The sequence below is a fragment of the Dendronephthya gigantea genome, unplaced genomic scaffold (assembly GCF_004324835.1).
Source record: "Dendronephthya gigantea isolate DGI-Jeju-01 unplaced genomic scaffold, DenGig_1.0 000135F, whole genome shotgun sequence".
Classification (NCBI taxonomy): Eukaryota; Metazoa; Cnidaria; class Anthozoa; order Malacalcyonacea; family Nephtheidae; genus Dendronephthya; species Dendronephthya gigantea.
The window spans coordinates 80,716-93,008 of NW_021163145.1; the positions used below are offsets into that span (position 1 = coordinate 80,716).

A 12,293-nucleotide genomic window follows, 5' to 3' on the forward strand; every position below is an offset into this window, starting at 1 on the left:
TTTAATTCTACATGCCAACCACGCAGCAGCAACGTACGATAAAGTTATTATCAAAAGCCCTGATACAGATGTTCTTATACCTGCGATTGGCATGCAACAACAGATGCAGAAAGAGATTTTCTTTCTGACTGGCACGGGAGATAGACGTCGTTGCGTATTTGTAGCAATTATCTCGAAATTCTTGGGCGTGGATGTTGCTCTTTGTTTACCAGGCTTTCATGCTTTTACTGGTAATGGCATTAGCAATCAAGCAGCATCATGGTATCAGTGTTTAAGTGCAGAAGTCGATCTTCCATCACTGGTTGGCAATGGCTGGACGCTTGACGATAAAGAGCTGGAGATAACTTGGATGACACGCCCACCCGCTCCGCGATCTTTAATTGAGTGTGTTGAGTGCAGGTGCAAGATTCTAGATGCTCGACCATGCGTTGCTCCTGCAAAAAGGCTGACTTAAAGTGCACCGACCTATGTTCGTGTGGTGATTGCCAGAATGCAGTAGTTGAAGATGGTAACGACGATGATAGCAGTTATGGCCTGGCTCAATCTGATGACGATGATGAACTTGAAGGATCAGGATCTAATCTGGATTTCGGAGATGACGTCGATCATGAGTTGTGGTATTAGCTGTCCGATTAAAAGGGTTGAGTTTCAACATTTTATTTGTGTTTTAAAATTATAAGGCGCTCGTAATTCTCCCACAATGGTATTAAAACGTATGGCTGATATCAACCTTGGTATGCGTGTTCAATATTTTAACATGTACAGTAGTTGTACGTTGCAAATCACGTTTAAATAGATGTTGGCGTTGGTAATTAACTTTGTCAAAAAACTGAGATGTTGTAAATAGTTTTGTTGAGAAAACGTGTGTATTATAAAAGTAGTTAATATAAATTAAAGGGTATGCTGAAAAAGAATTGTATAGTAATTATTTTATATAAATTGGCTAGAAACAAAACGCTCGTGGATGATTTAATGCGTGTAAATAAAGTTGTTCTTATTTATTTGTAAATATCAAGAGCAGAATGCTTTAAAAAAATCGCAAATTTGCGGATTTTTTCCGATTAATTGTTGTCTAACTCTTCTCTGACTAATTTAGTTTTGAAAAACTATGAAAATTTGCGAAAAACCTCGTAAAACTCACCAAAGCTTCCTTGTTGAAACCTGCTTGCACAGCAAAAATGCCGGAGCTTCATGTAAATACCGGTATAAAACTGCTGAATCTGCTATATATGTCGTAAATTACACCAAGTATCCTAGACATTTCCTGAATCAAAATGGCGTCGCTGTATTGCAAAACATGCAAATTCACTGATTTTTCGAAGATGAAATGCTCGAAAACTGCAGGTTTGTGCAGGTGAAAACAAGTGAATTTAGACTTTCTATAATTTATCCTAATTTTCTATCGTGTTTTCAAGTAGTGCCCGAAGGGGGGCAACGAAAATCGTTTTCTAAGCGACTTTTCGTGCCAGAGAATACGGCCTATATGATCTTGTTTCTCATCATTCGTGAATGAGTAATTTAATGAGTAAAATTGAGTAATTTAAAAGTAAATGAGTAAAAGTAAAAGTAAATGAGTAATTTAATTATTCAAACCGGAAGCAACAACGATACACAAGAATTACGTAATCTTACTTTACAGTCGGTTTCATGACAAAAGCAGTAAAACATTTGCTTTAGTTGAATTCAGTTGAACTACACAACGTAGGTGGTCCGTTGTATGAAAGCTGGATAGAGCTATTCACCGGATACCGGATACTCAATATTAACCCCCTCTTTTTGTAAACTCAAAAAACACGTCTGTTCGAGCGAATTGTTATGTGTCGAAGTACTCCTTGTTGTAGTATACCTTGTTATTGCATTCGATAGTATTGTGCATGTTCATCCAGTAAGTTAAATAGTTGAACTTACTGAACATCTTAAAACTTGCTGTGGTCCGTCCTCTCAATTAAGCCACCCCCCTCAACAGAATAAGGTAGTGGTTTCTACAATCGCTCGGACTTTGCCTGTTGATTGGCATAACCTTGATTAAACCCTGGATTTTAAACTGGGGGTTCTCTATCATAACCATTAGCTGTAAATCTATACTCTCATTGTTTCAAGCACATTTACAAAGGTTGGAAACATCACTATCTGTTAGATAGCTCTACCAAGCTTTCATAAACAAACCGGCCTCAGATGGCGTCAACAGAGTCGTGATAGCGACTATTCATCGTCGTTTATTGGTTGAACGTTGATGATGCCGCGTTTTACGACAATGGGCCTAACTTGCGTAACTGTGGGAAAGGGATGGTAAAGTGGGCGGTAGTAAACAAAAGACATAACGCCTTCTGCGAAAATCGTTCCACCAAAAACCCCCAAAGCATTATACGCCTTCGTTTCTGGTAATTCCGAGAAAAAAAGAATCAAGATGGTGCCTTCGAGAGCAAACAAAAAGGGCACCAACATCAGCGCATATCGAATAAATTTCCTAATTTTGACAACGTCTTCTTCTTTATGGAAGCACTTGTTTGGTACTTCTAGGCCTGATGTTGAAAGGTGGAAATGCCAGGGATACGATGTAACAAAGCACGAAACGCTGATGATACACCGTGTTCGATATGAACTCTTACGGAAAAACCAATGCATCAGGTTAACAATGGCAATGTAGTGGATAATTATGAGGTAAAAAATCACAACGTAATTGGACGCTAGTATAGCAAATATGAGAAATCTTGCAAGCAAAAGAAGCAATTGCCAAAGAACAAATACAAACGCCGACTTTTTAGGGTAAGTTGCCGGCCTCAAATCCTGTTCGACTCTTCGGTTGACCCAGTACGCTTTCTCGAGCAAATAAATGCTCCATAACATGGACAAGAATGATACGGAAATTGAAGCAATCCTGTACCAAGGAGGTGTACCACCACTATTGCGCATCACGATAACTTGGAAACAACACTGAGGTGCCGATTCGGCGAATGCTTCCATATAACCCACTAACGTGGAGTCTAGCGTCGCTTTACAACTACTTTTAAAACGATTTATACAATCCGCGCATTCGCATTTTGAAAAGTGTTTGCCGTTGTGTGAATGTTCGCTGTCCTCTTTCCATCTGTATAATTCCTCGATAAACCGATGCACCATGGCCAAGTGAACGAAGCAGCTGGCAAATTTCAAAGTTACGTGTCCTTTTTTTAGGCTATACGTCGCGAAGATATTGACGATGAACACTGGGATTGCTGTGAAAACAACAGTTGTTATAAATGGGGCAATCAGACCTTCTTTATAATACTGAATTGCGACGTAGATGTCGGAACCGACGTCGGCAACGTACAATATGAAACCGAAAACCAGCGTCCCGAGCTTCCGATAAGCTCCCATGGCTGCTTGTCTGAGAGGATCTAAAATCTAAAAAATACAGAGGCAATCTTAGAATGAAATTTATATCTCAACTCAATGGAAGATACAGCAGACATATTTTAAAAACTCACTGTTTGGCAAGAGTTTTTCTGCCAAATTTACTGTATGCGCTAATGTCCGTTAGCGGAAAGGAGTTTTCAATATGCACTCTTCGTGCATATAAACTATAATTATAAGGAATACCCGTCTATTGAGAGGCGCCAGCCGTTTAGCTCTTGTAAAACAACGTCCACGCACATTCAAAACATGTTAAGATATAAAAATTATTTTGTCAGAGCTAGGCTTTGAATAGTATGCATCCATAAAACTGATTGATCGCGACGACAACCTGACTGCAATAACTCTTTCGTGGGCACGTACACGCTGGCACTAGCGACGATATTGTTACCACAATTTACATGTCTGTCATTGTTGCATAGTATATATATTTGCAAATCATACATGAATTATTTTTCTTTTTGCGGTCCGGATCGAAGCAGGTCCTTACCTAAATAACCAGGCCGGTTCCTAATTGTAAGACTGCATGACAAGTGAAAAAAGTTTTGGGAAGGAAATCTGTTTAATTACAGTTTTGTTATAGTCATGTGGACCTTTAATAACGCTTGTTGTTAGCACGACATAGGAAAAAATCAGCAGGAAGTTTTTGGAAAGCCTATTAGCGCGTTCACAACATACGAGATGATATAGTTATTCTATGACAACTGTGTATGCAGTATAGCTACAGATACTACTTTCCAAATAATAGTAAGGTGCTACCCACAAGTTCATCTCATATTATCTTATACCACTTAGCTTTAGAGGCTGTTTACATGATCCCACTTAACGCGAGATTAAACAAAGCTTGAAATGACTTTGAGGTATGAAATGCGTATATATATATATATATATATATATATATATATATATATATATATATATATATATATAATTATATATATATATAAGTATAGATATATAACACGATCATGCATGCAGTGGCGTAGCAGTGGCGTAGTCATCACATGCACCAACAGCATGTTCTTGTTTTGTTCCCTAAAGAACTATTTCAATACCTCAAAGCCATCTCATGCGTCGTTGAATACCGGGTATAACTGGTCCACAAACAAAGGTCTACAAGCATTTTACTTGTTCACATCTATAAAAAGATGAAAATCGCAGAAAAAATCGCAAGTGTAAACAGGTAAACAAGCACTTACTATACATGTCAAATGTCATGAACGTAAAGGGTATACACATATATTGATAAAATAAACACATCACAGGCATATACAATGATTAAAGGTAAAACACACAAGTATACATGAGTAGGTTAAAATTATATTAAAGATGAAAATAAATTTATAGCCTTATAGGTTTTGTGCTGGAGATCCATTCGTTATGACGATTGTAAACAGATTACTGTCCAACTGTTGCCTTACTTTATACTTACAATTTTGAACACTGGCGTGTGATCTTATAGCACTTTCTTATGTGGAATAAATATATTAGCAGATGGTAACACTATTGCAGACATTTCCCGTATGCAAAGAAGTTTTTTAATTTACAATATTCGGCTATACACATGTATGTTTCTGCCAATCAGATCCCCAGAATTTGTCAACAACCTCATGATATACCATACCGAGGTTGACAGGTGACAAATTAATATGTTAAATATAAGATCGCGGCAATTTTGTTTCAACAAAACGCTGTTAAAACACATTATGTTAAAACAAAATGACTGTGTTAAAACACATTTACAACTCATCCACTTGCTTGTATAAAGTAAAGGGAGGAAATTCCGATTGAAAATTTGATTGTTTAATAGCGCCTTTAGAAAAGCGTTTGCGTGCACCTGCGGGTTGAATTCGTCAAAACAATAAGCTAATTTAGTTTCTTCTTTCAAAATAAAGAGTTGCTATAGCTTGTAAAAGCGTTGAATAATAAATAGATAACCCCCATATGCATTTGCTTTGCTATATACCTGCTTATTATGACGAATTAACCTAAACAATGAATGATTGCAATATATATCGAGAGAAAAGTGGCGCGTCCGAGGCTTCAGGGCTCTAAAACAATTACCGTAAAACAAGATTCTCTCTCTTGGGGCGATAGAAAAGGCACCTTAAGTGTTCCTAAGAAATTTGTATAAAGATCACGTTAACACTCAGGGAATCTAATGCGTTGTTAAATAGCTAACGTACGTACGTGGATGATTTATTTCCGGCTGCATGCTTGATAAACCCGTGCATTCTCTCTAACGTCGCGTCCCATATAAGCAAATATTTAATATTGAAACGAACTATTACAGTATCAATTATAACTTACCCTGGAAAGAATTCAGCACAATCCATATAAGTGTATGATTCCCTGGACTGTTTTCAATATCCCCTCTCTGTCTTGTTGCATTATAACTTCTCTACCTCTCATTCCGAGATTTCGTTGGCCTATACTGTTCCATGACATGATTAACCAATGAAATCTCGTCTTTCTTTGCTATTTAAGCAGGAAATCAGTAACAACACGAACGATTGCACGAGGCTTTTTCGAAAATTCGACAAAATGTCGAAAACCGTGGATTCTTTCTGACTTTTAGTGCTCGTGGAAAATAAAGTTTGTAGAAGCTTATTGTACGATGTTTATTAATTTTCGTGATTATATATTTTGCGAATTATTTAGCGTCAGACGCAAGGTCAAGGAGATCTTTAAAAATATGAAAAAATAGTTTTTTTTTAGAAACTTCACGGAATATAACTTGAGCAATGCGCAAAACAAGCGAGATGGCAGCAACTGCACGTATCCTCACCTATTCACTGCGCATATCATCACAACGAGAGGGGGAGGGGTTGTCATGATAAAAATGGTCCTAACTGGAAATTGGTAATTTAAATATGGGGTAATTGTGGGGGATCTGCAGAGATTTTTCTGTACTTTTGAGTCACTATGACTTAATATCCAGCATGGGGGACAATTACTGATGAATAATTATACACTAAAATTAGGTATTATATACTAAAATTAGGTTCTAAAATTAGGTATTAGGTATCCTCAATTTACAAGTCTACAGGAAACAAATCAGATTCATACGAAATTCAATCAATGGCAACGAACCACTTGCATTATTGCCAACTTCTGACTTAGGTAACAAAAAGGGGAATGAATCACCACAGCTAAAAAGAGCGTACTGAAATAGTAAATTGCCAAATTTGGCTGCAAAATGTCATGTAGAACAGAAAATATAGCCATGCGAAGGAGGCAATATTTGTACACTTTTTGTATCACAGTCGGTAGTGTGTAATTAATTTAATCACACTTTTTCGGCCATAATATAAAAGTATCCAAAATTGCTAAATTCTTTTGGCTATATCTTCGGCACTTTACATTCTCTCGCTGCATTTTTGTCGCCTGAATCAAAATTTTTACAGTAGTCTATTTATAGCCGTTAGCCAAAAACTTGACATTTTTTCCTTGACAACTTGGTCAGCGTCACCTGGTAACATTATTAGATGACGTCACAAACATTGCTTTGAAACTACAAAACTTAACGAACAAACTTTCGCAATTCCACCGGACATTCTGGAGATTAGGAATTACACCCGGAACTCGGGAGAACATAGCGGAATCCAAAGCTGTCCAAATTCTCTGTCATGGACAGTAGACGTTGATTGGGTGGTTTTGTAAGTTATGCGCATGCGCGAGTAACGACTGGTAATCAACAAACGCTCCGATTTAATAGGGGTAGATAAATATATACGTTTATTAGTACTAGGCAAAATTACAGTAATCGATCATGCATTAAAACTAAGTATAACAGTTCCACAGACTATTTACAAAAACAGCTTAACTAGACTCGCTATATTCCAGTTCCATTCAGACAAAGTAATGTCATTAGTTGATGTCATGGGGCGGCGCAGTCCTCTAATTTTGACTGCCACGAACACACACCACGAACACACACCATTACATAAAAAATAGGCACTCAAAGAGTGCATAAGGATTTGCAAAACGCATACCAATATTTTGTTTATTGCGAATGGCGATTGCATGAACGGCAGCCCAATGTTATGGTCGGCTGCGCACGGGCACATATGGCGTAGTGATAGTTCTTTAATAGTATATAAAACCAATTCCCGAACATTCAAAGGTATTTTCTCAACGTTTAACCTGCTTGTATTCTTCAGTTATATTAAATTCGTTGAATCGTTAGTTGTTCGTGCATTTACGAAAATAAGCGGTATTTTTTTGCCTAAAAGATCGCAAATATTCACAAACTGATTCAACGGTAAACCTTTGTAAACCTAAGTTCTGTAAAACGGTAAACCTAAGTTCTGTATTAATCAGAGAAAAGATCCGACGTAAAACACTGAAAATCAACTTCTCATTTGAGTGGAAATACCACTATGAAAACTTTGTGAGAAGATTGAGATCTCCCATGCACTCAATGACTGAGGAGAAGACAAATTTCTCACCAGCTGTGGCCAAGTAATGCATTTCAGAACTCAAGGGTAGCTAGCACTAGGGCTGTGCAAGGTATATCAGAATGACGGACAAGCAGAAGCTTTCCGTACATTACAGTAGCTTTCATCAAAGTAAAACCACGCATGAGGAGAATTGAAGTAACGCATGAAATATCATTATTGTATATCTGAATCGACAAATTGTATAGAATTCAAGTTACCTTCAAAAACTTTCGTTCTGTAGTTTTTTCATTTCAATCATTGGAAGTACATGTCTGCGCTTTAGATGTTAGGTGTTTTATCCTGTCAAGATTAGCCACTTGAAGTCCATACTCGTCTCCAATGCCTCCCATAGAAACAGAAGTATTATGGTACTCCATTTTGGAAGGAACATTAGTCCTAGCAGAGCCGTGAAACTCTCTCGCTCCAGTCTCTTGCAATATCCCTAATAAATTATCTTCATTTATACCGCCACCTATAAGCGAGGAGAAAACATTATGCATGAACATCACTGGCTGTTTTACGGTGATTCACTAGTATTTGAAGCTTTTTTACATTAAAAATTAAGTCGTCATAGGCCTAAATGCTGCATTAAATTCTAGAACTACCCATACCTGGTATTAATTAAATGTTGTTAGCAGAAACACACAATTATCGTTGAGAAGAAAGTGGAAACGTTGCAAAAAAATCGAACCTGAACTCTACGATCCTGGAGATATATAAGAGCACTGCTCCGTAGTCGCATAAAAAAAGGTTGGATAGCTATATAAGTTGTATTTTTTGCACCGTTTCCGTTTCTGTTTTTGTTTTATGATCCAGTGTTCCTACGTTCCTAAACTATCTTCGGGATTGGACGTCATCAACTCTAGATGCTGTTTGCTTAAATCTGTGTTGATGCATGTTAGCTAAAAAAAACGCGAAAATTTCCTGACAATACTCAGCGCACAATAAGTATACGTGCACAGTGCAACATACCTGGCATTATGATAATCCGTGTTGCCGCCTGCAGAAAGAAATAGATGTCTTTAGGTCTATTTTTTGCGTCATCAAAATACAATATAGTATAATCGAGCAATTGTCAACTCTAGATGCTGATTAGCTATATCTGTGTTCATGCATGTTATCTTAATGAAAACCTAAAAATTTCCTCACAATTATATAGCTACTTGTTTTAACAGTTTCTATTATCTTTTATTTGTATACTTCTTAAGTTAAAAGACAGAACAGATTTGAGGCATTGACAAATTTGAATTCAGTTTTCACCAAAAAATATACTTATAATTGATATTTATAGCACACTTTATATAATTTTATATAGAATTTTCGTGCTTACGCAAAATCGTAACCCCAGTCCTCCCCGTGCACCCTCAGTTATCGCACTACAAAACAAGTTTGCACATTTATTTTCGACACGGCCCTGGGTCGGAGATCGAGATAAAGAGACATGCTTGCGGTAAAATTGAGGAAATAACACGTGAAATACCTGAATAACAAGACTTTTTAGGCGAGATGCTCCCTCAAGTACGCTAGACTTGCCCCCACTCGTTAGGATACGATCAAAACCCAAGTTTATGATCACTTCTAAGGAAGACCTCTGATCATAGACCATATCAAAGGCTGTAGGAAATACAATAAAATTTACAGGTATAACTTAATGAGATATTTGCTAATTTTTTCAGATCGGTGGGAAAAATTGAGGTAAAAACTTTCATACATTAGGATCTAATTTGTAAGTCTGCCACCACAGTTCCCAATTTTACCTCGATGAAATGTCGCGGAAAGCGGCTTGATGATATCTATATGTAAACGTAAATTAAAGCACAATAAATTATATGGTTAATGCTTCATATATGATTAAAAACCAAAACCAAATGAAAGGTAGTGACAAGAAAGTAACCATTCAAAAGGCGAGATTGAAGATTTTAAATTGTAGGTAATTTTGTGAAGAATTGCTTAGCTGGGCCATATTGTACAAAACATCTGAAGTAGTTAAATCGTAGTTAACTAGAAAATACGTATTCTGATTGGCCAATTCTGACACTAACTATAGTTAAAAGTTATAACTACCTTTTTATACAACCGGCCCCGACATGAAATACGATAACTGACAAATGCTACAAATGCATTTTTTGTATTAAGATATACGCACAAAATTTTGTGTATTAATAATTATCTTTGGCACAATGTTCCTCACGTCAATTGCCCATAAATTTCTTTAAAAAAATAACCTACCTAATAAGGTTTGACAGCGAGGAATATCGACTTCCCCTTTTCTACAAAAAAATTGTATATTACAGTAACGTGCATGCACATTTGCGAAGCTTAGTAGCAAGAGCAGTGTCTCACTGAATCGTTATATGTAGATTAGGAGAACGAAATCCATTGGAATGAAGCTTTTGTTGGAATTTGAATGTATGATCAACGCAGTAGTGTGTAAATAGCATTGTTATTAGGTTGAGGCATTCAAATAAATCGTCTTGCTTTCAATTGGGTTTATTCAATTAACAATTTTTTTTGCTTGATTTTCTTTGCATTTTCTATAGGGTTGAATTATGACAATTGAAAACAAAGCGAAAAATTTGGTAATAATTCCGTGTCCAGTATACACCAATATGCATAAAACAACACCCTTATCATGCAGTATGATACTATATGATACATATCATGCAGTATGATACTATATGATACAGTGCGATACGGTATGATATAGCAGGATACTATATGATGCTATATTATACGATATGATATAATATGATGCCATATGATACGATATGATACAGTATGATATTGTGAAATGCGACACTGTGGAAACTTGGTGAGAAAAAAGAATTATAAATATTCAAGAAAATATGTCTTGCACAAAAGATTTGAAGCTTGCACACGGTAAAAACGAATCGTCTGAATTAATAACCTTGCGTATACTTTAAGCTTCAAAATGCATATTTAGAAGAAGCTTCAGAATGCGTATTAAAAAGAAAAATTGAACTTTTTTAATATAGTCAAAAGATTTCCCTTTGATAGCGGTACAGAAATGCACAATTGTGAACCAGCGATTAGATTTTCGGGTTGAAACGTCGATCTTAAACACCAATTTCTGCGGTGTCGTACGATGCTACATGATGCAATATGATACAGTATGATACGGTATGATATAATATGACCCTATATCATATGGTGTGATATAGTATGATACTAAATGATACGGTGTGATATAGTATGATGCTAAATGATATGATATGATATGATAAAGTATGATATAGTATGATGCTATATGATACGACGTGATACAGCCTGATATATTATGATGCTACATGATACGATGTGATCAAATATGATATAGTACGATACTATAATTATGATGCAATATGATATAGTATGATACGGTATGATACAGCAGGGTACGGTATGATATAGTGTGATACTTTTTTTTGTTCTGTACGGACCGCGCGAGATTTAAAAGCACGGAGCCAACGCTAAACGTTGCCAACGCTCGTGACAAGAGCATTACACCGGCATCGCAAAAGCGTAGGTTCGACTCTGGCCGGAGGACCGATAGTTGACTCATTTTTCCATCAACTGTTCCTGGCTTGATTTGAAGTGTGTATAATTCCACTCGAAGTTAAGACCCTTTCAACCTCTAGAATTTACCAACATCGAGTGAAGTGCGAAAAATATTAATTGATACAATAGGTGTATAAAATAGGGTGTTGTATGTATGCATGTTGGTCTACACTGAACATGGAATTATTACCAAAAATTTTGTGTGAGCCCCCTCGGGACTGCATGTATGAATACGATTATATAGAATAGTTACTTTGTGAGAATACCAAAAACAACGCCATCAGCCCCTGCTTTGATTAGTTCTTTACAATCTTCGATCATTACTTCAAACTCTGCGTCACTGTATAGAAAATCTCCCCCTCTTGGTCTGATCATTACATAAACAGGTAATGAAACATTGCACTTGATTACTTTCAGCAAACCTTAAAAATAAAGTTTATTTCACAGCATGTGGGACGAAAGAGGGACGAAAATACGGTAGCCAGAAATTGTATATAATTTATCTAATATAATACGACGAATCGTATTACCGACCAGTGGCGTAGCCAGCCTGACAATTTAGTCATGCTATGCCAATATTTTGGTGTTCATTGAATTTGAAAACAATGAATTTCTAAAGAATTAAATTTATTCATTCTACATATTATAATGGCTTGAAATTTGCATAGCATGACCAAATTGTCAGGCTGGCTACGCCACTGATCTCAACTATACGCCTACAGTTCAAATGATACGCCCTTCCTTCTTGTGTGAAATGCATTAGCAAACAATTCGAAAGGTAGTCATTAAAATTTAATATCTATTGATTCTAATAAATATCCCACAACCAAACGTCCATCGGTGCAAGCGTCGTTAGGGTGCGCTGGCAAAATGATAAATACAGAGTGTTCAAAAAAACCC

The 12,293-nt window shown here is 36.5% G+C and overlaps 1 protein-coding gene across 6 annotated transcripts in view; it reads right to left on the minus strand.

Annotated features, from left to right (window-relative positions):
* Positions 1 to 11,833, minus strand: part of LOC114536397 (copper homeostasis protein cutC homolog) — a 29,786-nt gene extending 17,953 nt beyond the window's left edge. For 4 of the 6 annotated variants that reach the window (XR_003688437.1, XR_003688436.1, XM_028557755.1 and 1 more), the window contains exons 1-6: positions 11,647 to 11,833; positions 10,065 to 10,105; positions 9,593 to 9,628; positions 9,316 to 9,449; positions 8,808 to 8,835; positions 8,054 to 8,307 (exon numbers count right to left, since the gene is read on the minus strand). Coding sequence is in view for 4 of the 6 variants with exons in the window: in XM_028557755.1 (XP_028413556.1) it covers positions 8,087 to 8,307; positions 8,808 to 8,835; positions 9,316 to 9,449; positions 9,593 to 9,628; positions 10,065 to 10,105; positions 11,647 to 11,768 (582 nt within the window). In the remaining 2 variants the exon portion in view is untranslated. Of the gene's footprint in view, positions 1 to 3,186; positions 3,378 to 7,113; positions 8,308 to 8,807; positions 8,836 to 9,315; positions 9,450 to 9,592; positions 9,629 to 10,064; positions 10,106 to 11,646 lie in introns of those variants that run through there. The other 2 variants (XM_028557756.1, XM_028557753.1) reach the window with 2 other exon arrangements.
* Between the last annotated feature and the right edge of the window lie 460 nt (positions 11,834 to 12,293).